Source organism: Metschnikowia bicuspidata (genome assembly GCF_001664035.1).
Source record: "Metschnikowia bicuspidata var. bicuspidata NRRL YB-4993 chromosome Unknown METBIscaffold_6, whole genome shotgun sequence".
In the NCBI taxonomy this organism is placed as follows: Eukaryota; Fungi; Ascomycota; class Pichiomycetes; order Serinales; family Metschnikowiaceae; genus Metschnikowia; species Metschnikowia bicuspidata.
The window spans coordinates 214,364-240,103 of record NW_017387736.1 but is presented as its reverse complement, the minus strand read 5'-3'; the positions used below and the strand labels follow the sequence as shown (position 1 = coordinate 240,103).

The window sequence follows — 25,740 nt, the reverse complement described above, 5'->3', positions numbered from 1 at the left end:
CGGGGCGCGGCGGGCAGTGTGGTGCGGGCCCAGGGTGCGGCCGCGGGTCGCGCACCGGGATGGGCACCCAGCGCTGCGTGGGCGGGGCGTCGGGGCGCGCGGGCTCGGGGTGCTGGTCGGGGAGCGCGGGCTCGGCGAGCTCGGCCGGGTACTGGTGCGGGCGGCGCGGGTGGTGGATGCGCGGGAGCGCGGTGCTCAGGCCCACGAGCTGGGCGAAGGCCGCCTGGGCCGGCGGGAACTTGTACGAGGCCGGGCTGCGGTTGGTCACGGTGAGGTCGTCGTGGGCGGGCGCGGCGGGCATGTGGCCGTGCGCGTCCTCGTCCTCCTCGCGGAGCACGAAGGGCTTGCTGGCCTCGAAGAGCGGCGGGCCCGTGTCGAAGGGCTCGTCGAAGTTGAAGGCGAGCTGCTCGTGGGACACGGCGGGCGTGCGCGCGAGCTGTGAGGGCGAGATGGACGGCGCGGGCGGCGGGGCCGAGCCGGGCAGGGCGGGCGCGGGCGGCGGGCGCATCATGCCGAGGTCGTCCGGGGCCGCGGGCCCGAGGGACCAGTCGCGGGTGTGGTCGAGGAAGCCGAAGATGGCGGTGCCGCTGGGCTTCTTGGCGTGGCGCGCGGGGCGGGCGGGCGGCGGCGGCGGCGCGTGCCCGTAGCCGGAGGGCACGTCCAAGTCCTGGAGCGTGGAGAGCGCGTCGTCGAAGAGATGGTCGAAGTCGCGGTAGTCCTGGAGGTAGTAGGCGATGTCGTCGTCGGGCGGCACGCCGGTGTGCTTGAGGGCGGGCGCGTCCCAGCTGGCCATGGGGTCCATGGTGGATGTGGGGCGGGGCGTGATGGGCGGCGGCGGTGGCGGTGTTGGCTATCCTATGGTGTTTAGGATTGGCACGGTTTGTATTGGTGATTTCAGTACTGTCTGTATTGGCAATTTCAGTACTGTCTGTATTGACAATCTTCAATACTGTCTGTATTGGCAATCTTCAATACTGTTTGTATTGGTGATTTCAGTACTGTCTGTATTGGCAATTTCAGTACTGTCTGTATTGGCAATCTCCAATACTGTCTGTATTGGCAATTTCAGTACTGTCTGTATTGACAGTCTTCTGTCTTCTATACCGCCAAGTCTCGGCACTGCTAGGCTCACTGTACCCAGTCTCAACTGGCAACGTCGGTTTCTGTTTCCACAGCTCTCGGTCTGGCAATGTGCACCGGCACTGTTCTGTCTATTCGGTCTTGTCCGCTTCGGCCGTCGTGTTCCGTGCGGTGGCAAGCTGCCTTTTTCTGGGACCGCTGTTTGTGAATGTCCGGGTGCGGTCGCTGGGTCGCAAATGTTCGCTGTGCCTGTTGGTGGATGCAAGTGAACAGAGCTGGGGTCGGCTGGCTGCGGGAGAAGAAATGTCACGCGGCCGGAGTTCCACACCTGGCGAAAATGGGTCGAGGTTCAAACGGTTTGCGTCCGGAGGAAAGGTCGAGGGGCGGTGTCTGGCGTTGTTGCTGGACGGAAAGAGAGAAGAAGGCCCATTCCGGGCGGCCCTCGGCCTTTGGCCATGGCCTGAGCTGCCCGCGGCTCTGAGACGTTCCTTCCGCTTCTGGGCGTTTTGAAAACACCCCATCCGCTCCCGTGCATCGCGCTCCTGCACCCTGCCGCCCGCCGCCTGTTTACCTATTTCCTCTCTGGGCGGACGGGCCGCTTGGGCCTGCCGGACAAGGCGCTTTAGTCTGGCGATCACCGTTCTGATAGGCACATCTGGAATCTGCCAAGTGGTGCAGCACGCTCTGTCCGATGACAGCGTTTTTTTTTTCCGAGATCTCCGTGCCACCACGCTGCCTGTGCCGGGCGCACTGTACAGGCCCATGCGGCCGCTCATGCCCTGGACCGGGCCGCCAGAACAAAACTGGTATCCTTGTGCTTTCCGGTCCATGTGCTGGAGCCATATGCCATGGTGTTTTCTTGCACCGTGGCTCTTGCGCCTATTCCGACGATGCTGCCGTGTGACCCCGCCGCATTATGGCATTTGTCTGCGAAAAACACCAGTCCAACAATGTGGTCCTCTTTTGGTTGGTCGTTTCCTTGTAGCCGTTCCCGCTAGAGTGAGATCCATCAACTCTAATCTGCCATAAGCTCTAATCTTCTACCAGCTCACTTCCATCAGCTATAACCTTTTATCAACTATGACCTTGCATCAACTATAACCTTCCATCAACTATAGCCGTCCATCAACTATAACCGTCCATCAACTATAACCGTCCATCAACTATAACCTCCCAACAACTATAACCCCCCGTCAACTCAAACTTCCCAACAACTATATTATCCTGTCAACTCTAATTTTCCATAACATCCAACATTCCATAAACTAGAATCCTCCCATTATAATTTCTGATTATCTATAATCCTACCATTATGATCTCTGATGATCTATTATCTTCCATTTACTATAATTTCTCGGAAACACTACTTTTCAAAACTATAGCCATCAATCAGCTTTGAACTCCCATTATATTCTCCCATTATATTCTCCCATTATATTCTCCCATAAACTTTATTCTCACACAAGCTATAATCTTCCATCTACTATAACCTCCCATAAACTATAATCCTTCCAGTATAATCTCCCATAAGCTACAATATTACACAAACTATAATCTCTCGGAAACTACTCTAACCTCCCATGGGCTCTAATCTTTCATTAACTATATCCTCCCAGTAGCTCCAACTTTCCATAAACTATAACCCTCCATCACTCTAATCTCTTAGCAACTCTAAACTTCCATCAACTATAGTCTCGCATAAATTATAACCCCTTTAAAGTCCAACCTTCAACTCTCTGTCATCAACGATAACCTCCAATCAGCAAGAATCTCTCACAAATTATAACCTCACATAGGCACAAACCTTTCATAGACTATAATCTCTCGAAAGCTATAACCTTCCATCTACCTTAACCTACATCTACTCTACCTCCCCTTAACAGCCTCCCTTAAACTAGTCTTCATCAACTCTCTCATCATCTATTACCTCTCATCAACTATAATCTTCCGTACATGTATCTTCCCTCTAGCCCTCTTTAAAACTCCGTTGTTGCCAATGGACTGGATCGTTTGATGCACTCGCAGGACACTAGGCAAGCGTTCTGAGTCTGGTCATTCGGTTCTCAAAATCTTCGCATACGACGGCGAAGGCTCATATTGTGCACTTCGGGATAATGGCCTGAGTGCACATGGAACAGCGACAGGAGCCATGCGATGGATGCAACATTTCGTGTCTCCTAGACATTCAATCACGCATTAGATGTTCTATCTTCTCTATGGACAAATCTGATGTTATTGAAGTAAAATATAATCACCGGGATATTACCGATTATTTTCAGGCTACGCCTGTTTTAAAATAGCCTATATTTACATTACACTCCTTTCGAAGTAGTTTATACAGTAAGCAATATTGTCTCGATCAGAAAAATTTTGTTCACAAAAGATTTGGCTATTTCCATGCGGTAGTCTCTGTCTGGAATTCCACAGAATATCTGCCTTGTCTATCACCTCTGTATGACTTTCATCTCCCTCACTTCGGAAAAATTGCCTTTCTCTCGTTGTGAGAACCTTCAACCTCACAATACATCCCGTCAATCTCACCGAAACAGACACCCCATTTCACTTACAGCATCTGGGCGCTACAATGTCCTCATCGTAAACTACAGCTTGAACTTTCTCAGGATAATCTCGTTAACTATTCACTCGTCCGTGTCAGCTAACTATCTAGTAATGCAGGAACTGTGGTGCATCTAGGCAGACAACAACATCTTTCTTGGGTCTTCGATCAACTCCTTGATGGTCTTCAAGAAAGTGACAGCCTCACGGCCATCCAAGACTCTGTGGTCGTAAGTCAATGCAAGGTACATCATTGGTCTGGAGACGATTTGGCCCTTGACAGTGACAGGTCTCTCCTTGACACCATGCAAGCCCAAAACAGCGGTTTGAGGCAAGTTGATGATTGGCGTTCCGTACAAGGAGCCAAAGACACCTCCGTTGGAAATGGTGAAAGTACCACCGGCCATGTCCTCCAACGACAACTTGCCGTCTCTGGCCTTCTTACCCAATCTGTTGATCTCCTGCTCGACACCCAAGATCGACAAGGACTCGGCGTTTCTGACGACAGGGGTGACCAAACCCTTGGGCGTGGCCACGGCAATGGAAATGTCCATGTAGTCTCTGAACACCATGGTGTCGTTGTTCTCGATGGAGGCATTAACGGCAGGGATCTCCTTAGAGGCCAAGGCGGCGGCCTTGGAGAAGGCACCCATGAAGCCGAACTTGATGCCGGTCTTGTCCAAGATCTCATCCTTGTACAACTTTCTCATGTCCATCAAGTTGGACATGTCGACCTCGTTGAACGTGGTCAACGAGGCGGCGGTGTTCTGCGACTCCTTAAGACGCTCAGCGATTCTCAATCTCATTCTGTTCATCTTCACTCTCTCCTCGGTTCTGGAGAAGGCGGTGAAAGAAGCGGTCTCCTTGGACTCCTTCTTGGGCTCTTCCTTCTTAGCCTCCTTCTTGGGCTCCTCCTTCTTGACCTCCTTCTTGGGCTCCTCCTTCTTTGGGGCCTCTTCCTTCTTTGGGGCCTCATCCTTAGACTCCTGCTTAGGTGCCTCCTCCTTCTTGGCACCGCCTGCTGGAGCATCGCCTTCCTCGATCTTGATGATCTCTTGGCCAACCTCCACAGTATCCTCAACAGCTACTAAAAGCTCAGTGATAGTACCGGACACTGGCGCGTTGACCTCGACATCAATCTTGTCGGTTTCGATGGTAGCAACAAGCTCGTCCTGGTTGACAAAGTCACCCACTTCCTTGTTAAATGCAGACAAGGTACCTTCAGAAATGGACTCGGCCATCTCGGGGACTTTGACGGAAGTGGAGGCAAATCTGTGAAAAGTCAATCTTGGCATCGAGGCCAATCTTGGGGCAGCCGTTTTCGTGACCAAAGTTCTGGCAATGGTTGATGGCGTGGCCTTGGCGCCACAAGCGGCGGCCTTGGGCAAGCGACGCAAATTGCTTTTGAGTGTTCTGGACAACATGCTTGGGTGTGTGAAGACTGGTGTTTGGTATAAATAAAGTGACTTTATTTCTGTGTTGAAACAGATATTTTCTCTCTTTTTTTTTTCTGGTGTTTAATTTTTTTTTTTTTTGCATAGTGGAGACTCTTGCTTCGTGGATGCGGGTTCCGAGAATCTCCGGGGCCAACCAATGACCGCGTGCGAAAAGCTGACCGTTTAGGGCCATTCCTTCTTCGGCCCCGCGAATTTCATTGATCTTCTGGAACCTGGCCCGGTTTTGCACTCAAGCACCCAGCCAACAAGGGAATCCGTATTTCAGAACCAAGGAGATTCTCAAAAAAAACTCTTTGTGCTCGCTCCACAAGCTTTGATTGTGATTGGGTTAGATTTTTTGAAGCGGCTCAGCTTGCTCGAATTGTTCTCCCCTGGCGGATGTTCAATTCAGCCAAATTACCTAAAAATTCCGCCATGAAAATGTGTCCAACTATCCGTCGATTGGCTTGTAGTTCTCGAGTCTTGCTTTTGTGTCTGCTCATTGCTGTTCATCTGTCTGTATCTTGTATTTCTTGTTGCATTTGCCTTTGCCACCCGGAGTTTCCTTTCATTTTAGGTCGTATCCGTGTCTGCAGACTAGTATTAAATTGTGACAGAGGCTTGCGGGTGTGCGAGCTTGCTTCGCGGCAATTTTTAAGGGGCGCTGCTCCGGGGTCACATTTCTTGAGCGGTTGTGCTTCCCCAAGAAACGTGGACTTTTTGCCGATAAAACTGTGGAGCATTTGCTGGCCTTTCATTTCGTCGCTAAGCTATATTCCCGCTCAGCTTTGGGGTGTTCATAGATATTGAAGTCTACACGGCAAAAAGTATGTGGCTGCCTGCATAAGCCTTCCATCCTCATCAAACTCATAATATCACATCAGGTCCTGATGGGTAAGTACATGAGGGTCTTTGAGTGAATTTACGAGTCTTTGAGGAGGGGACAGGCTAGAAACTACCCACTAGAACATTCAAAAAGAAAGCCCTACGCGGGGGTCGAACCCGCAACCTTGAGATTAAAAGTCTCACGCTCTAGCCATTGAGCTAGCAAGGCTGTTCATGCCACAACTTAACATGGTAGGTCCATATTCCAGTGTGTCTGCTTTAATCATGCAAATACCATCATGAAATTCTTGTCTATCAACAATTTTATTTGAGATTTTTTAAGGTTTTATAAATATAGGGTGTCACTGGAGGATGCAAGACCACCAAGCCCATGAGCTTGAACTCAATGTTGGCCCCAGCCGACAACTCATCGGAGAACTTAACAAAATTAAATTGGTTCGTCACCACGATCTTCAAGGTCTACACCAGAAGGCGTGGCGAGTCGCAGGAAGTGGGATCCTTAAGTCCGCTACAACCAGCCGAGTTGAAGCGACTACTACAGGAGACCTATCCTAGGAGTCGATGACGTAATATCCAATACGTAAACAGATACGTGCCATGAGGACTGTCCAGGCCGTGACTAACGGAAGGGGACGGGCCGAGCTAAGACACTTGGTACGTAGCTGGGAGCTGTTTAAAGGTTTTTTATATATATTCGTTATATAGTTTTGCCCCTTTAATCAGATGAATCTACCAAAAAGCAAAAAAAAAAATTAACCGTCCAGGCCGTGACAAACGGAAGGGACGGGCCAAGTTCCGACACTTTATTTTCAAAGAAACATCGTATTATAGAGTGTCATTGGAGGGATGTAAAACCCCACCACTAAAGAAAAATTTTAAAGAAAAAGCTTATAATAGATCGCAGCATTGACTCAGGTGAGAAGGCGTGAACCCCAATTCACGAAATCTCCCAAAGAGGATATGACTCCCCTCAAAAAGACCATAACCGATGTCAACCACTTGAATAAATTCAACTAAATGTCATCGTCCCATAGAATATGTTTTTCTGAGGACCCGTGACCTTAAAACATTACATTTGACAAGGCGGCACGTACTTTCACTCCTCTAATCAGATCAATCGAGGCTTTGGCAAGTCAATTAAGTTTTCGGCAAAACGTTCCCAATTCAAGGGTCTTAAGTTATTTAAAGAACATGCAGCCTTATTTTGTCTATCGTGATCGAAAATCCCAAAGTCTTTCTCCCTTTTTTATACGTTATCATAAAGTCGCTTAGTTGGGCGTTTAAAAAATTGACCCAGAAATCCAATCCATGCATTCTCACCCATAAGAGAGAAGATAAGAATAACAGCAATTGATTCTGAACCTCTTGCTATCCTACTTAAATATACATTCATATAGCCTCGAATTAAGCTCTTTCAAGTTCAGAGTATGAACTTGAGTCAGATGTACTATGTTAATTCACGTTGAATTTTCTTCCTTTGGCTGATAGACTTAAGCACAAGAGGAATCTAGACACGCATCTCGAAAAGCTCACTGTAAGTTTGAATATGCTGAGCTTTCTGACTTTATCATCGAATTAAAAAGATCATGTAATCAGTATGACACCGCGGAACTCCGCAACCCCGATCAGTGCACACACGACTTCTACTTTCCAGCAACCTTTCAAGTTTGGGTTGCCCCAGCGAAACAAGATACTTCCCATCGAAAAACTAAGATTCCTAATGAATACAAAGCAGCCGAGCTGTTTACTATCTTTTTTTCTTTGCAAGTTGGGATTCTGATTTTTAGCGGGAATATACGCTTAAAAAAAATTGTGCTTTGTGCGGGGTTTCGCATCTATTTGGAATTTTTGCACCCAATTTACAGAAACGTTTTCCAACTTACTCATCAAAAATGAGCTTCAAGCAAGGAATATGTGCTTTTATCTTCCTACTTAGTTTATCTCACTCATTGTTTATCCCATTAGATGCAATTAGCCAATTGCGGGTCAAACTGCTTGCAAGAGAACATGCTAGTCCACCCACAAATCACTTTGCACAGGGCTTTGATGTGGTTGCACCTGAAGTAAAACAATTGTTTGTGATATTCGAAAAAATCACAAACCAGACAGAAAGTGAGCTCATGTCTATGTTTGACTCACAAGACCATGCCCTTGCCCTTGTCTCTTTAAAATTCTGGGCGCAATTGATCAAAACGTTTTTTGTCAGCGATAACGCACTGCTTCTTAGTTTGGTTACCCTGTTTCAGACTCAAAACTTATTTCAGGATATTCTTGAAAGCGTCCCAGAGGTATTTAAGCAGCATTTGGAGAACTTGGACCATGTTGAACCAGACAGTGACAGCTTGCGCGTTCCGCTGCCTAGCAAAAGCACTGATTTCATTTTGGACGTTCAGCAATCTAAGGGGCTGACCCCGGACCCAGACAAGCCCCATGAAATTAAAGTAAGCTATGAGACTTTACAGAAATGGATTGACGATTATGGGCTCTCTGCCTCCTCCTTGCGTGACTATCTTGAGACTTATCTTTTTGCGGGAGATTTACTGTGGGTCGCTGGATTGAGTACCGAAGCACCAGAGAATGAGCCCGACGAGAAGCCCGACTTGGAATTGAGGGAAAGGCTTGCCATTCTTGGAGCTAATATTCAATCTGCGCTACACGCACCTTCAATTGAGGCCGAAGAGATCGAAGGACAGGAAGTTAAATCGTACCATAGCCAGCCACAGCGATTGGTGAACGAGCATGTCAAACAAGCGGTACACAAACCATTCAGATTTGAAGATCCTGATTTGCAAGTCAAAGAGAACGATGAGTCACATTCTGGTTTTGTAAAACGATCCCGTATGGGGAAACGATCAATTGATGAGCTACCGGATTACGGCTCGCTTATCTATGCTTTCTCGAGACTAGACGCGAATGATCCAAGTGCTGAGTCTGGAAGGGGATTTGAAAAAGAGTTTGAGAATGACGAGCTTGCACTGACCCTGCTGAAGCATCGCGTTTTCGAAAATGATGAAATAGTCGAACCCACCTTGGCACTGAGTCTCGAAGAGCCTTACGCAAGATCCAAAGATTATAGGCAAGTAGTCTACGACGCCTTTCCATTGGATGATCGTATTGTGAGGCGGGATGATAAAGAGGCAGAAAAGGATTGCGTGCCTGTTACATGGTATAATGTCTTCCACTACAGTATCTTTGGCAAGCACAAGTTTTGTCATGTGTAGCGTCAATTTGACGTAACAATTAGAGCATATAGCAAATTTAAAATCAATGGTGTAAAAGTTGGTGTAAAAGTAACTATAAATGACATAATATACGAACTAAAGATAGTCCTTGTTTCCTAGATTAATGTTGCTATTGCTATTGTTGGTTGTTGTACGCTTGCTTGTGACCAAAAGTGGGCAGCCTATCGTGATAACCTTGATATGCGCCATTTCCCTGATCGCTTCGATCACTGTATGCTGTTTTGAAGTTCTGGTATGCATGACTCGAATTTCCAGTAATGGTAGAAACCGGTTCCTGTGGTTCAACAGAGTCGACGAGTGACTGCTTAGAACTGCTTTCTGAGTCATAAGCAGGCCTATAATCCACGCCCTTTCCGCGCAAGTCATCAGATGAGGACTCTAAAAATCCAGAATCTTTTGCATGTTCATGTCCCTTCATGGCGCTCGCACCCAAAGCTGCCAACTCAATATCCTGAGTATCTCCACCATTCACCTTTCCGCTCTTGGCGCCTGCACGAGGAATGAAGGACACTCTATCATCTCTCATTGGCTGGTATCTAGAATCTGGATTCTTGTAAACCAATGCCAACACGCATGTGACGATTGTGAAAATTAACACGAACAAAGCAAAAATGGCATTCAACACAAAGAAGACCACAGCCATCACCGATGCCACAATTTCGGGTTGCCCAAAAACATAGGAAAAGAAGACGAAAAACAAGGCATTCAAAGTGTTGATAACTGCAATAGTGATGTTGAAGGCATTCGTTCTTTTATCCATGAATGGCCTAATCCAAGAAACAGTCACCAAGTAGATGAGTTCAATAAAGAAGACAATGAGCGATTGGACTTTTCCATGACTCTGCAAGACTGCGACCCAAAATGTCTTCAAAAAGACGTATATCAAAGAAATACCGACAAAGTAGTAGCAGCTAGCGCTGTACTGCACGTAGACAAATCCAAACTTGTTTAAAAAGACATTGTTGCCGTACAAGAGATAAGCTGGGTTTTTGTATTCCCGCACAGATCTTCTTCCAAAAGTGATGACGCGGAAAGCGGCAAACCCGAGTAGGATAAAAGCAACAAGGATCAAGAATGCGGCCACAACAATAATGCCGGCGGAGTCACGAACGGTGAACTCCCAGAAGCCAAATACAACAATTTGCGGCAATGCAACCAAAAGCAATCTGTACAAGGCACCCTTGATGATACTGGCCCAATGTTGTCTATACTCGTTGAACTTTCCCTCGGGCATAATGTTGGATCTGATACAAATCTCGACAATGGCCTTGAAAAAGGTCATACACACGATGAGGACGAAGGCAAAAAATATCAAGAACATCATAGCTGTCATGAATAAACTTGTGATTTCGATTCCGGCCAAGTATGAAACTCTCTGAATTCCACGTAAAATCAAAACTTTGGTACCCAGAAGAGCTTCCTTTTCATCTGTGGTGTATAAAGTGCTGTCTAAGTTATCAGACTGCATCGAGCTGTCAGAATCTGTTGAGATTGAGAGTCTCTTTTGAAGACTACGCTCTTGGAATGGCGTGAATAAGGGCCCCGTTAAGAATTCAATAGCCCTCTTCACCTTTTGCACTGAAATGGAAACCTGAGAGCTCGTCAAGATGGCAGTTGGTGTACCACCGGTAGCCTGGAGGTACCAGTTGGCAATGTCCTGTACGAAACCAACCTTTATGACCCCCAATGACCACTGGAAATTCTGTGCCCATGCAGCGGCGATTGGGGGAGCCTTAGCAACTGCCAACATAGAGGTTATTGCGAGAGCTTGGAAGTAAACGAATAAGGACATCGAATTCAGTGCAATGTGAGCTGCTGTGCTTGAATGGCCAATTGCAGAAACCACACCGGAAGTGATCAAACCAAATCCAGAGATTGCAGCAATGGGCCACGCAGCATACTTAGTTTGCACCGTTTTACCGTTGGTTACAGTAGCCTCAACGCATGCTAATGCTTCGTCAGAATCTGTGCTGTACATGATGAGTTTCACTCTGGCGTCTAAGTCCGGAATGGTGTATGCAACTCCCGGAATCTGATCTTTGATCAGGTCCGATACATCGTAGTCTATGTCGATATCCAAGTGGCCTGAGGTCAAAGGACAAAGCGCCGAGTAATCCTCAAGGTCACACAAGTTGATTGTCTGCTCAACGGCGTTGAATCCGTAAGCGATCAACGTTATATTGACACTGACATTGACGTTATTGATATTTGAGATTGCTTCGATGTCAAACAGGACAGTGCTGTTGGACGGCCAGAAAGTGACGTCCAAGTAGGATGCCCAGAGCTGTGAGTTGTCCATGCATGTCAACAAAGACGACGCTTGAAGAAGCTTGGTAGCCGACACAGAAGCCAGCATAAGGAGCATAAATGCCCAGGTCATAAATGTCAGCGGAAAATGCATTTTCAACTAGTAGACAATATGCGGGCTGGAGCAAGCGGGGTTGCTTCAAAGGGGATTCTCTGATCTCCCTGGATGTGGCAGTAAAACCTCAAAAAGGGGGAACCAATAAAAGCGATGTAAGGCGCTGATTCAGCAAGAGATGCGTTTGACAAAATCGAGCTTTTTCGAAGTTTTGATTACGTTTTTTCGTGTGGAGAAAAAATATTCTCCTTTCTTTCCGGCGGCGACTGATTTCGGTGTGCAGCTTAGGGGGAAAAAACAACACCTGGCGGGTACACTGATGGACAACCTGATAGCAGTGTTAGGCTATAAAATACAATGATTCGAGGAAAGAACTCAAATGAAGAATCAAGAGAAAAACGGGTGTATGTCACAGAAGAAAAGCGAAAAGAAGAAAGAAAGAAAGCAGAAAGAGGGCCCTATTTTCCCTTGGAAGAAATCCGAGAAGCTGACGTTAGTGTAGATTCCGAATCAAGCCAAGGCGCTCGTTTCTAGGTGCGAATCACCCACAATGTGCACATAAGCACACAATAGCCACTCCAGGCTGTGGGTGCGCGCCGGTATGCAGTACTGCTCAATGACAGAACAACTGGGGGGCTGGGAACTTGGTCCTGGAGTGCAGGAGGGCGCAGTGTGCTGTGGTCTATCGTGGTGGGGCTGAGCAGGACCAGTAAAGTTATTTTTGGCTGCCCGGTGCGCACAGTCCCAGCCAAAACATACTTCTTTGTTCTGTGCTAAAATTTGTTTTTATCTTCTTGTGTTCTGGTCGTGCTTTAGTGTTCGGTGATTTATTAGTCTCAAAATTTATCTATTGGCTTTATCGAGGAAGGTTTTGTCGGGCAAGTCGAAATGGGCCTGTGATTTCCCCGTTCGCGTTGCCAAGTCCAGTATGAGTTGCGCCTTTCTCGATTAGCTTGGCAGGCATTTCTCCTACGCGATATCACGCGCGCATTGTTGCTGTCGGATCTTTCGCCATTTACGCTTGCCATGATTCTGCACCGCGCTAGTATGCCCAATTTCATTAGTATGGGATACCGTTTGTAAGTCTCTGGAACTCATCGTAGCCAGTCGTGTAGAAACTCTCGTAGGATTTTCGTATCAATCCTTTGAAGTATTGAGCAGCCTCGCGCTCGCCTTTGCCTGGCACAAATCTTTTTCTCAACTTTTTGATGGTGGTTTCTTTGAAGCACGGTAAGCCACTCTCCAACATTGGTGTCACACACCTCACTATCGTTTCCATGTATGGCCTACAGGCCAAAAACCCTTTAATGCATAGATCCTCGAACCACTGGTATGCCTGTGTGTGGTCGGAACCTCCCAATACCATTACCATCTCCTTGGTAAGCTTGAAGGGAGCCACCTCGAACTTCACACCACCTGGAACAATATCAAAACAGAACCCGAAGTCAATGTGCAAGATATGGCCCCGGTCATCGTACATAATGTTACCATTGTGCCTGTCTTTGAATTGCAAAAGATAAGAGATGATCGAGTATGCCGCCAAAGAGCGAACTAGATTGTTTCTAGCTTGTTGGAATTCAATTGAGGTTTCTGGCCCAAATTTAGTGGTGTAGTACTCGTACAAGCCATTCACCGCCTCTCTTCCAAGCATGTCTCTACTCGTGGAATTTGGCAAGACGTCAATGACTCCACACCCTGGAGCAGTGGCAGTCACTCTGTATGGGAAAACGTAAAGATCAAGACCGGCGTTCAACCAAATTGTACGGAAGACCGAGATCAATTGTAATGCCAACACATCTTGGCGACAATCATCGCCCACTTTGAAAATTGCACTTTGCCACTTTTCTATTTCGATTTTCTGGGCCTTCCCGTATTCATCTATCTCCTCTATCTCTTTTTTGATCCTGAAGGTTGCCATGAATGGCGCCTTTGCATGCGATTGCAATGGCTTTCCGGACTTTCGATTGATGTCAACTAAGACACCATCCGGGTTACTGGGCAAGTAGACACCGGGCTGTACCTTGATTTTGCTCATTTCTTCGTCTATCTTGATCTTCTTTTCCGCCTTGGACTTTTTGATGTATGGCTTTAATTTACCAGAAATGGAAGTGACTTCGTCGAAGAAACCAAACTCTTTTTCGTAAAATGTCAAGTCTTCTTGGCTTAAATTGGCGAGCATAGACTTCTGGATCTCATCTAGCGATGGCTTCAATGAGTCAGGAATAGTGGCTTCTTCGTCTTTGTAGCTGTTTGCCATCATGTTCCACACAATTTGATGGGCAAATAATCCTGAGACGCGGGCCGTCTCGATAATAAATCTCTTGACATATCCCTTGAGGTCGTATCTGACAGATTGAACAATTTGAGGCACATAGAAGAACGTCAAGTTTACATCATGATGTTCCAAAGACCTCATGGTGTACTGTAAGATATAAGGGTTTTTACCAAATGGTGGTAAAAACAAGGTTATTGCGTCGATTGGAGCCAAAGGTTCCCAGAACAATAAATGGTGCGATGGCGTGTTAGTACTTGCATTAACACCAATAAAGTATTGCACAGCATCAGCGTACGGCATTGCCGGAATGGGATTTTTTGAAATAAGATTTTGAAGCAGTTCATCAAGGTGTTTGATGTTATATCTGTGAGCCAAATTGAGAGCCAATTGAGGGTCAATAGAATATGCCACTTTGATATGATTCTCGCCGATTTGCGTACTGCTGTACGCGCCTCTCATATCCAGAGCGTGTGACGGGTTGAGCCAAACGTGGATTTTCGATATCTCGCTATCCATGAATAGCATTAATATGGTTTTCTTTTCTTGCAATGGTGTGCTATTGTATGTTTCCACCTGACTCAACAATTTAGCAGTTTCTTTCATCAAAGTAAAATCAGCCTTAATCTTCAAGAGATTCGAACCAAATGGATAGCTGGGCTTAAGTTTGAACCATGACAATGCGCTATCAACTATACTCTCTGATAAACGCTGACAACTTCTAGAACCGAGTCTGCGGTGATAATTCAAGATGTCGAAGGCAAATTTGATCAATTCAAATCTAATGAAGCGAGAAAATGGATGCAAGCTTCCAGTGACTAAATTCTTGAGTCCAAGATTCACAAATCTTGTGAATATTTTCAAAAGATGATCGCTTTGATTCATAGTAGCCTCAAAGTTTGAAGATAATAATTTGATTATCTCCGAGTGGGGCTGGAAGTGATGATTCACAGCAGCTGCTACTTTAGCAACATCTTCGAAGTCACTGGGAGAGTATTCCATCTTACTGAATTCTGGTAGGATCAAATCAAATTCTTTGGAAAAGACGCCTTTTTTAAGTTTGATGGAGAGCTCCCAGTTCTTCGTGATCTCGGCAAGAACCAAGACGGATAAGTGTGGTCTTTCTTTCATCACTGCGCCCCATATGACAGTGGCGGCTCTCATAGAGCTAGACTCAAAAACAATGAATGGAATCTCAACCAAATGACGCACAAGCTCAGCCAGGTTCAGGTCTTGCACCAAAATAAAACCTGCAACGTCACTCAACAAATCTGTTATCTCATCCAAAGACAAATGATGCTCTGTATCCAAAATGAGGTCCTTGAAGGTGTCGATTCGTTCGCGGAGTTCTTGGAAAGCCTTCCCACTGCTCTCTGCAGAGCTAAATGAAATTCTGTCAACAATGCTTGTCACTGAATTTGATTTCCAGGAAAGTTGAGAGATAACTGGTGGTAGAAGATTGAACGAAGAGCCTTTAGCCACTTGTGGGAGATGGACTAACTCACGATCGGTAGCAGCAATCGTACCAGCCATCTCCAAAGCGAAAGAAACACCAAAACGTATAGTAGTGTTCGATTGATAGATTTCAGCTTCCGAAACGTACGATTGAATTAAGCTTTTGGTATCATAGTTGCATCTCAACAAAAGAAACTTGACCCAAACTTTTGCTTTTTCGTGTAATCGAGAAAAAGTGTCGTTTCTCCAGCTATAAGAATCTGGCAATTTGAGTTCAATTCCAGTCTTCTCTGCTTTGAATAGAAATTTAGGGTTGTACTGGTTTACTTCCGAGTCAACAACACTATCGTACAAAAGAGTCAAGAGATCAAATAAAGCAAACAAACTCTTATGGTGACACAAAGATGAGGGAATCTTATTGACAAGCAAGTCTGAGCACTGGAAAGCAGCATCTTGCGAGTCTTTAAGCCCATGGCAACAGATGACCAATATGTGTGTCAACTGCTCGGCGATGTTGGCAGCAGAAAATTGTTGATTAGCTCCACAGTCTATCAACTTGACATAGTTTTCGTTTATACGAAGAGCAATTGGACCGAGGTATTTGTCGATACCACTAGTTTTCATGGAAGGATCTGAGTAGTATTTCAAGATCGCATGACAATCACCTGATTTTACCCTCAAAGATTCAACGAAAAGAGCTGCGGCGAGGAACATCAACTTTGAATAAGACATGGCTCTTGGAATTTCAAAAACTTCGCTCACAATGTGCTTGTGATCCTTTACGTTATGATTCAGGGAGCCTCTTTTCAAAACAGTGTTCAATTCCAAGGAAGTCTCTGTTCTGTTCCAAGATAATTCAGATGCCAAAGGGGGAGTGCTGTAAGCAATTTGTTCCAACTCACGAGAATAGGTTTGAGCATGCACAGAGTCTTGCGAGTAACCATGGACAACCATATTGAACCATATGTTTCTAAACAAGTAAAGAATACGATTGTCGCTGACGTGTAATGGCTTTTGTCCTTTATGAACATCGGGCAAGAGTTGCGCCAAAGGTTTCAAATGGAGAGAAATGTGTACTCCAATTGCACTGATCTCACTGTGGGAGCGATGCTGGTCCAATTCTTGCACTTCTCCGTGACTAATGATTGCAAACAAAGTTTCTGCCAAATAAACTGAGTGCAAAGGATGATCGACTTTCAAATTGTGAGCGAGCTTAGCTCTAGAATCGGTAAGCATTGCCAAAAGCTCGTGGTTCTCCGCATGAAAGGCATTCAATGAATGATTCTGAAGCATCCTAACTAAAACAACAAATTCTCCCTCGGGCAAATGGGGCGCACATGCCACCAAACCTTGCAACAATGAGGAGGCAATTGATGAGTTCAACTTTAACATTTTTTGGGACAAAATGGCCACAGCTAAAGTGCTTACGCTTTCATCATCACATGCAGCCACAATCTCGCTAATAGCTGTGACAGCGTTTCTACACACTTTTGTGTAGTCATGCTCGCTAAGGCTAGAATGATGGATACTAGCGCTGTTCATGCTGCTTTTCTTCAGCAAGGTGTAAGTTCCAGTGATTCGATTTGGGCTTGCGTAGTCTGAGTCGCGGGAGTCCAGCGAGAGTGACGAGCTTCGATGCCTCAAGCTAGTGTTTCTGCGGGACCGAGCCAGTAATTGGAGGCCGTCGCTATCAATAGAGAGCAAGTTTGTCAACGCGTAAATGGTAGTCACCACGGTGTCTTGCGACAAGATCTTGCTTGCAATTCCCACAGCCTTGGATGCTATCAAACACTCGTCTGGAGACAACGCTGGATTTGCGACCAAGCTTGTGAATGTCCGCGTAAGCGCAGAGCTGACAGATGCATCTTTGAACACAAGAAGCGAGCCCAATTGGATCACAGCAGAGCCGAGGCACGGGTATAACATGACTTTCTGGATCCCAATGGTGGCATGAAATATTCTGATAGCAGTCTCGTCGTTGATGACACCCATCAAAGTACCGCATGCAATCACCAGGACCAATTGGCTCTTAGCCATGTATCCTTGGCGCAAGCGCTGCATGGACGAGTACACCAAAAAACTCTCACCACGATCCAACAAGTCCATTTCCTTCAGAGCGGCATCCGCCAAAATCTTGAGGATGTCGACATGGCTGCTCGGAATATTCAATGTCAAGGCACTGGGAATGACCTGAAGATTGTCGTTGCCACTGGCAGGACTGCTCGCTTTAGAAGACAAGACCCCATTAGTAAACCTGGAGCCTATTCTTTTGTCCAGATTTGGCCAAAGCTGGTGATTATCATTCGTTCTGTCTTCGACAGCGCCACTTGCAGTGCCATTTGCAGTGCCATTTGCAGTGCGATTGTCATTTTTGTTTCCTGCCATGTCACGCTCCTCTGAGGAAACCATGGTTAACAAATGATCCATTAAAGTTCCATTTCCCAGGGGTTTCCGACATATGTGCGCGACAATGCTGTTCAGTAGAGCACTGAGGATTTGGAGCAATAGAACTGGTGAGAACTCCGCAACAAATTCGTTACTGAGGAAGCTGCGCGTGTAAGAGCTCGAAGCGAGGAAAACCGAGTATTGCTCAGCCGCAGTGAGAAATTCTGTGTTGTTGATCGATGATTCCAACACGCCAAAAATCCGGAAGGACTCGTCTGTAGCAACAAGAATACCGGGCTTGGCTATCAACGCTTGCATAAAGCCCAACAAGGCCAAGTAGCCTGGGAGTTCGAGGGCAGTTTCGGAAACAGCCGCCAAAAAGGCCGCGAGGGTGTTTACTATCTCATGTATTAAGGCTTTCTGGGACCCGTTCCACAAATTAATGAGTGCCGACGTCAACTTTTCTCCCATGAGTAGCCACGGCGGCATACTGCCCAATTTGGAAATCACTGCCTCGGAGAAGTGCTGCCGGGGCAATTGAAGGAGGTAAAGGCGGAATTTCTGGGCCAAAAGCTGAGCCTGGAAATCCGTCGCATTGGCCAGGTCAGTAGCATCGCACAACCCGACCAAAACCTCGAATTCGTTCATTGAAATGGCCCCATCTGGCACCTCTGTGGAGCTGTTCGTGTCTATTGCCGAGAAAATCGATTTTTTGTCGGCTGAAGAAAACGCCTGGTTGTTTTGAACCACGGCCAATTGCGCTAATCTCTGGTACGCGTGGCTCCGAATCGAGCCTCTAGTTACGCCCAAATAGTCCATGGCGAAAGCGTCAAATCACGTGTTATCCTGTTCTTATATGTATCTCAGGCACACTTGCCGATCTGGATAACGAATCTAGGTGTTCAGCCCAAAAATGGAAGAATAAGATTTAGTCTCTTGGCGGTGGAATTTCGGCCAGTGCACAGCAGTACATTTGGCGACGCTTGTTTTGGCTGAAGATACAGGATACCGAGCAGTGGTAGATACGAGAGCCGGCCAGAGGGACAAGACAGAAACAAGATGCGCATAACTTTCTTTTATGCACGGAAATAATTCGGAGCTTTTTTTTGGTTTCCGCTTTTAGAGCGGTTTAGAAACTGTTTCAGAGCCTTGTTCTGATTCTTTATCTTGGTGAAGCAGAATGCGGAAGTTACGTCTGAGCGGCCCTCGGTATTGGCCAAATGGGCCTTGTTCTATGGATGTGGTGCAGTAAACAGCCATGAGAAGTTTATGTGGAATTAATTGTTTTATCTATTCTTAATTTTGAAACGAGGAGAAATTGGTGTAAGAAAGCTGTTATTTGATCAATCAGTAACTGGTGACCTTCTTGAATACAAGTCAGATAATTAGCGAAATTCTAGAATTCAACGGTGGGGAGTATGTACAAAAGTACGAAAAATCCTCTCCACCGAAATGTGTCAAAGCCGTCGGATTTGAGCAGAAGTCTGGGGAATAAAAGAGCGCTCGTATGTCCAAGACCAGTTGACTTGAGTATGAAGGTGCTACTATTTAACTCGGAACAGCAGGTGCAAATATGCATAGAGTGTGCTGATAAGCCGTGGATCGCTTGGACATTTCAACATGATATATTAAATTTCTATGAAATACCGCATGTATCGATGGCCGGCTTTAGCTGGATGAAGAAAGGGGACGACGAAGTAGATTGTCCATGATGTTTCCAGAAGCCTGCCAGGTACTTTGTAGGGGATCTACGAGAGCTGATGTCGGATTCTGCTTTTATACTGAGCCAGCGCTTCGAAATTTTGGGGATAGGCACATGGAGGCAGACATACGTCACATGAAGACGGCAGACATACGTTTTCGAGCTGAGGCTCCTTCTGTCAACTATACAAAGCTTGGGCTCAGGCTTTTGGTATATCACTGCTTCAGTTTGTGAAAGTGGAAATCACCAGCTACAGAAGAACACATCAGGCCAGGGACACCAGCTATAGTGGAAAAAGCCAGTTACAAGAGGTCCCGCTACAGAGTCAAGTACAGGAAACCAAAGCGTTTATAGAAGCGATGTGAAAACGTGGCTCGAAACGCATGCACCGGGGTCTGGCTTGCTGGCGCAAAGGCATATATACGTGAGCCAGGACTCATAATTGTCCACGACAAACACCCCAAAACGCACTCCCGCTACACTCGGTCTTGGCTGTCCTTCCATTATCTAATATACAATGCTAAAAACCCAACGTCACGTGAGCCTAAGAGTACGTCTCGATCAACGTGTCCCTCAAGTTCCCGGAAATGGCGTCCGGCTGCGCATCTTGCAACTTGAAAATGGACTCGACAACAGACAACTCGGGTGCAGTCGTGTCCAAGCCACTGACAGCGACCCAGTCGTTGACCACCATGCCGGCACCCACCACAGAAGAACCCCTGTTGACGGTTCCCGCGACAAGAGGCACCTGCAAAAGCGACGACAATTCCTCCTGGTCCTGGATGGACGTTTGTGGATGCACCAAGCCACCTTGGTTGGACAAAGAGCAGTACGAGCCCACCAAAACGTTACCTGCGATGGTCTGGCGGAACACCTCGACACCCAACACATCGGCAATCAACTCCTCGGTTTCACGCTCGATGTCAGGGTGCACCAAAGCAACGTAGTCGTTGCAGCAAATCACGTTTCCCAACGCAGACAATCTTTCCTCGACCCTCTGGATTTTGACGGTGTCAGGCAACGAGTTTCTCAAGTGCATGAGCTCCTGGTCCGTGGTCTGCACAGGCACAAGCAAGCCTCTTCTGTTGCCTGCGGTCATTCTGCCGACGATTCTGGTACCGGCAATGGTGGTCCGGACAATTGGAATAAGGTCTCCAAGCTCGGCCTCGAAAGCCGAGTAGAAGTTTTCCGAGCCACCCACAGCAACAAGGCAGTAGGAGTTGGTCAACTTGGAGAACACTCCGACTTCGTTAGAATTTTCAAACTGCGTTCTGCTCGCCATTTTGTGTGTTTTGTGTGTTGTAGGTAGCGATGTGAAGCACTGTAGGTTTTTTTTTTTGCATTCGCCATCTATGAGATGAGAGCGTGGGCCTGCAGACAAGGGCGCTCCATTGCTTGAGGCCCCGCCCTGGCGTTTTCGTCGAGGTTCGGCATTTTTTCCATTATTGCTACCAAGATATAGAAGGAGCCCCCCAGTGCAGCGATGAAGTCTTACTTGCGTTTATAGCCGGGTGCTGAAGAGACACCTTTCCAAATAAGAGGGGTCCTCTGGTCTGCGCACGACCCGCATTGCTGCGGGCCAGTATTGGCAGGACGTTTTGCTGCTGTGCCAGTGCATTTTTTTCCCGATTTGTTATTGTTTCGGCTCTTCAATTTCATTGTATAGTAATATGGGTAGGAGAATTGACACTTAGCGAACCCAAAACTGTAAACATACCCACAGGACCTCGTGGCCTTGCACTGCAGGCTTATGCAGGGCATCCGAGGCGTCATAATTATAGTCCAGCTCAATGGACCTGTTTAGATAATCCATATACGGTTTCGAGAAAAACACAGGGATAGCTCGAATCCCTTTGTGTGAGAAAGTCCTAAACATGACATACAAGCAGAACGAAGTTTGCCCCACAACTCATGCAGACATGGAACTGTTGAGAAGGACATGATTCCAGCAAGGAAATTCATGATTCTGGCATATCCTTCTTGGTTTGAACTTTGCTTCGTAAGTCATACACAGCCTTGTTTCACCAACAATTCTTGTTAGGTGGATATCCCATTGCATTCCATTCTGGGTCTCATGTCGCGGTGAAGATCCCCGGACGAGCCTTCCTTGAAACTAGCCGTTCATTGAATATAAACGTAAACCCCAATCTTTAATGCCCAGGACTAATGCCCCAGCAATATTTCACTAGATGTTACTTGTTCTTTCATTCTCTACAAGTGGGTGCGAATTCAGAGTTTAAACAATTATTAGATACTTGGTTTTATGAACCATTCTCGTACATCACAAAATCAGACGGCGGCTTGTATTCAATCAAGCTCGTCAGCAAAATCGTCGTCCTCACTGGCCTGCCAGTCGTCCATTTCTTCATCTTCTATCTCAGCCTCGTGGTTGGCCAATACTTCTAAGCCCGAGTCCGTGCATGTCACACGCGCAGTCTCCTTATCCTTGATCTGGCCCTTCAACAACAAAATGGCCAACTTGTTGAGCACCTCTCTCTGGATAAGACGATTCAAAGGTCTCGCGCCCAAGTCGGGCGAGTAGCCATTGTCGCACAAGTACTCCAAGGCGGCGTCGTCGACGTCCAAAGTCACGGCCTTGCCGTTCTCGACAAAGCGGTTCTGGATCTCCTTCAAGCGGATACGCACGATCTTGGCGATGGCCTTTTTTGACAACCGGTTGAACACCACCATCGACGAGATCCGGTTGAGGAACTCGGGCCGGAAGTGGTGTCTGACGGCCTCCATCACCAAGTCCTTGGTCTCCAGGTCGACCTTGGCGCCCTTGGATGCATTGATGTACTCGGCGCCCAAGTTGGAGGTCATGATGATGATTGCGTTGGAGCAGTTGATGACCTTGCCTTGCGACGAAGTGACTCTGCCGTCGTCTAGAATCTGCAAAAGCACAGTCAAGACCTCGGGCGCTGCCTTTTCGACCTCGTCGAACAAGATGACCGAGTAGGGTCTCCTCAACACGGCCTCGGTAAGAATGCCGCCCTCCTCGTAGCCCACATATCCCGGCGCGGCACCGAGCAACTTGGACGCGGACCACTTGTCGCCGAGTTCGGAGCAGTCGATGCGGATCATGGCCTTCTCGTCGGCAAAGAGGAAGCCCGCGACCTTCTTGGCCAACTCGGTCTTACCGGACCCGGACAAGCCGAGGAACAAGAACGACGCTGGCTGGTCCGGGTTGGCCAAGCCGGAGCGCGTCAACCTGACCGCGTTGGCCACGGCCTTCACGGCCTCACTCTGGCCGACGACCTCCGAGGACAAGACCTTCTCCATGTTGATCAACTTGGTGTTTTCCGCCTGGGTCAACTTGGTCACGGGGATGCCCGTCAATCTGGCCGCGGTTTCCGCCACGGCGTCCGCGCCCACCACGTTGTTGAGCATGGACTGCGACGCGTCCTCCTCGGCAACCTTGACCTCCAACTCCTGGATCTGCTTGATGACGTCCGGGATGGCGAAGTACCGCAAGTCCGCGGCCGACGCGTTGTCGCGCCTTCTCTCGGCGTCATGCGCCTTGACCTCCAACTCGTCGAGCTTGCGCTTGAGCGTGGTCAACTCGTCGTGGCCCTTCCTCTCCTGCTGGAATTGCTCGCGCAAGGGGTTGAGGCGCTCCTCCAAGTCGGCCTTCTTGCGTTTGGCCTGCTCCAAGCGCTCGAGCGAGTCCGAGTCCGCATCCTTGTCTCTCTCGAGCGCGTTGATCTCCACCTCGAGGAGATGCAACTGCCTCTCCAAGCTGTCCAACTCCTCGGGCTTGGAGTCCCGCTGCACGGCCACGGTGGCGGCCGTTTCGTCGATCAAGTCCACGGCCGAGTCCGGGAGGCTGCGGTAGGTCAAGTAGCGCGAGGCCAACTGCGCCGCGGTGACGAGCGCCGAGTCGAGAATGCGCACGCCGTGGTGGATCTCGTAGCGCGACTGCAAGCCACGCAAGATGGCCACGGTTTCCGGGATCGTGGTGGCCGGCACGTCGATCTTCTGGAAGCGGCGCTCGAACGCACCGTCCTTGGAGATGAACTTGCGGTACTCGGCAAACGTGGTGGCGCCGATGCAGTGCAACGCGCCGCGGGCCAACATGGGCTTCAACAAGTTGGCCGCGTCGGACTTGCCGTCGCCCATGAGCATGTGGATCTCGTCGATGAACAAGATGATCATCTCCAGCGACTTCTCGATGTCGTTCAACACGCCCTTGATGCGCTCCTCGAACTCGCCCTTGTACTTGGCACCGGCCGTCAACGCGCCCAAGTCCAACGCGAAAAGCAACGCGTTGGCCAAGATCCCGGGCACGTCGCCGTCCACAATGCGCTGCGCCACGCCCTCCACGATGGACGTCTTGCCGACGCCGGCCTCGCCGATCAACACGGAGTTGGACTTGGAGCGCCGCGCCAACACGCGGATCACGCGCCGGATCTCCTCCTCACGCCCGATCACGGGGTCGATCTTGCCCTCGCGAGCCTTCTCCGTCAAGTTCTCGCAGTACTTACTCAAGAATTCGAACGACGACGACGAGTCGGCCTGGCGCGAGTCGATTTTCTGGCCGCGCCGGAGCTCGATGGCCTGTGTCTTGATGGTGTCGGTGTTGATCTGGCACTCCTTGAAGATGTCCTTGATGGACGCGTCGTCCAAAAGCGCAAGCAAAATGTGGTCCTGTGCCACGTAGTTGTCCTTCTGCTGGGCCTTGATTTTGTTGGAGTTGGCAATGATCTGGCCCGCAGCATAGCTCAACCGCACGTCGTCGGGCGGCGGGTTCTGCAGCGGCTGCCGCACCAAGTGCCTGTTGACGATGCGCTCGAAATCCGGCCATTCGTACCGTGCCTTTTGAATCAAGGTTTTGAGGTAGAGCGTGGATCCTTCTTCATCGGTGGGGACCATGGCCGCCAAAAAATGCAAGGGCACCACCTGCGAGTGGCTGCCGTCCTTGGCCAACTGCGACGCGCGCTGGATGATTTGTAGTGCGTTGTCTGTGAATTGGGTTTCGTCCATTTTCGTGTCGAATAGTGTGTGGTTTCGAACGGCTCCTGGGGCACTGGGCCCGGCTTATATAGCCACGAGCTGGAGGTGGCCCGATTTCTCGTGCGCACTAGAAGATTCTAGAGTGTGTGCAGGACGCGGGGCTTTGGCCTGCGCTGCCTGCCGGGGTTTCCGGAACTTTCTCGCGGGTTCCTTGTTCTCTGTTCCGTGTTCGTTTTCGAGGTCTCTTGTTTTCATGTTCTCGCCTCTTCCCATTTTTTCTCTGTCTCTCAAACCTTGTGTCTTTTCTTCTGTCCCTTGTCTTGAAAGTTGTCTTTCTTCTCGCTTGGGGTGGCTGTTTTGCCTCTCTCGGGACGCTCTCTGAGACATCAACATACGACATTGAGATACCCTCCCGGACCGCAACTCGGCGCGCGGCACAGCGCCTATGTACATACAGGCTGCAATTCATGCTTATCCAAGACAAGTTTTTGTTCACGGAACATGGGTTCCTGAAAACCATCTCTCGGCCCGATCCTTGGATGGCAACATACACGATCACGTCCCAACACAAAGTGCTAAAGCTGTGTTGGAAACCTACAGTAGAGAATACTGCCCCATCGCTCGCCAGGCGCATGTCTAAAGATATGCCGACCCATCCGATGAAACAACAAACTTGCTATCAGAAATCAATAGTCCTGCTTCTGGAGACCCGTGTGTAAATTTTCCTTCTCACTCGAACGACCTGTCAGGGCATGTACAGAAATAAAACAGCCGATTCCTGAGACAGAAATCAACCGAAGTCTAGCAACATTCAATTAGACGTCGATGCCTAGTGAATCCCCTTACAATGAAGAGTGTGATGCTTTTTTATTCCAAAGACACATTTGCAAGGAATCAATTCGTTGAGCTGAGAAAGAATCTTGCGTCTATGATTGATCTGTGTTGCTGCTGAGATCGGCAATATATAAAGGATCCAGAGATTAAAACTTCTTATGATACATTCTTTCGCTCTTGGAGTGGTAAAATAAGCCTTTTTTACCAAAAAAGCTATGGGCAGGGACACCGAAATCTGATCGTAGACAAGAAAGTGTATATTTCAGAAGTGATAGTTAAGAATTTCCAGAACCATGCATATATTCATACTCTTGCATGACAAGATCCTAATTATGGGGCATATATAAATGCCAGAACTTGCTATCAATGACATCCATAAATTTTTATTTTGAGTCTGTTCTACTATGAGTAAAAGTTTTTGAATGCGATATATATCCATACTTCGTCTCTTGTCCGTACGTTTGTCTCGCAGTTATTTCGATTATATTATTTACCGCTCAAGGTTTTAAAAATCTGATATATTTAGTTCACTAGTCCATATCTGTTATTGTTGAGCTTGACTTGTATTTCACCTCTAGTTATTCCTCAATGTGTATTCTTTTTCATCTATTTTCTGG

At 47.8% G+C, this 25,740-nt stretch overlaps 8 protein-coding genes and 1 non-coding gene across 9 annotated transcripts in view; 2 read left to right on the top strand and 7 right to left on the bottom strand.

The window, feature by feature from the left end:
* ACE2 (DNA-binding transcription factor) overlaps positions 1-802 on the bottom strand; it is a gene marked incomplete at both ends in the record, with an annotated part of 2,214 nt that extends 1,412 nt beyond the window's left edge. The window contains one exon of the mRNA XM_018854330.1: positions 56-802. Within this exon, the coding sequence (XP_018710033.1) occupies positions 56-802 (747 nt within the window). The remainder of the gene's footprint in view (positions 1-55) is intronic.
* Positions 803-3,575: 2,773 nt separating this feature from the next.
* On the bottom strand, positions 3,576-5,265 carry KGD2 (alpha-ketoglutarate dehydrogenase). Its single transcript, XM_018855084.1, has 2 exons — positions 4,560-5,265; positions 3,576-4,532 (listed from the first exon to the last, which is right to left on the bottom strand). The coding sequence occupies exons 1-2, from the start codon at positions 5,058-5,060 to the stop codon at positions 3,771-3,773; spliced, it is 1,263 nt and encodes a 420-aa protein (XP_018710032.1). The 5' UTR covers positions 5,061-5,265; the 3' UTR covers positions 3,576-3,770.
* On the top strand, positions 5,266-6,075 carry METBIDRAFT_215004 (uncharacterized protein). The gene has a single exon (XM_018855083.1). It carries the CDS (start codon positions 5,472-5,474, stop codon positions 5,880-5,882), a length of 411 nt encoding a protein of 136 aa, XP_018710031.1. The 5' UTR covers positions 5,266-5,471; the 3' UTR covers positions 5,883-6,075.
* Positions 6,054-6,126, bottom strand: METBIDRAFT_t206. Its single transcript has one exon. It is a non-coding gene; the product is annotated as a tRNA-Lys (tRNA).
* Positions 6,127-7,810: 1,684 nt separating this feature from the next.
* Positions 7,811-9,139, top strand: METBIDRAFT_13262 (uncharacterized protein; the record flags this gene model as incomplete). The annotated part of the gene is made up of 1 exon (XM_018854329.1): positions 7,811-9,139. One exon carries the CDS (start codon positions 7,811-7,813, stop codon positions 9,137-9,139), a length of 1,329 nt encoding a protein of 442 aa, XP_018710030.1.
* Positions 9,140-9,235: 96 nt separating this feature from the next.
* On the bottom strand, positions 9,236-11,516 carry FLC2 (flavin adenine dinucleotide transporter; the record flags this gene model as incomplete). Its single annotated transcript, XM_018859079.1, has 2 exons — positions 9,236-9,255; positions 9,371-11,516. 2 exons carry the CDS (start codon positions 11,514-11,516, stop codon positions 9,236-9,238), a joined length of 2,166 nt encoding a protein of 721 aa, XP_018710029.1.
* Positions 11,517-12,582: 1,066 nt separating this feature from the next.
* STT4 (1-phosphatidylinositol 4-kinase) lies at positions 12,583-18,750 on the bottom strand (the record flags this gene model as incomplete). Its single annotated transcript, XM_018858416.1, has 2 exons — positions 17,640-18,750; positions 12,583-17,474 (listed from the first exon to the last, which is right to left on the bottom strand). The coding sequence occupies exons 1-2, from the start codon at positions 18,451-18,453 to the stop codon at positions 12,583-12,585; spliced, it is 5,706 nt and encodes a 1,901-aa protein (XP_018710028.1). The 5' UTR covers positions 18,454-18,750.
* Positions 18,751-19,880: 1,130 nt separating this feature from the next.
* METBIDRAFT_13259 (translation initiation factor 6) lies at positions 19,881-20,618 on the bottom strand (the record flags this gene model as incomplete). Its single annotated transcript, XM_018854328.1, has 1 exon — positions 19,881-20,618. One exon carries the CDS (start codon positions 20,616-20,618, stop codon positions 19,881-19,883), a length of 738 nt encoding a protein of 245 aa, XP_018710027.1.
* Positions 20,619-21,643: 1,025 nt separating this feature from the next.
* On the bottom strand, positions 21,644-24,319 carry HSP104 (chaperone ATPase; the record flags this gene model as incomplete). Its single annotated transcript, XM_018859078.1, has 1 exon — positions 21,644-24,319. The coding sequence occupies one exon, from the start codon at positions 24,317-24,319 to the stop codon at positions 21,644-21,646; it is 2,676 nt and encodes an 891-aa protein (XP_018710026.1).
* Positions 24,320-25,740: the final 1,421 nt, after the last annotated feature.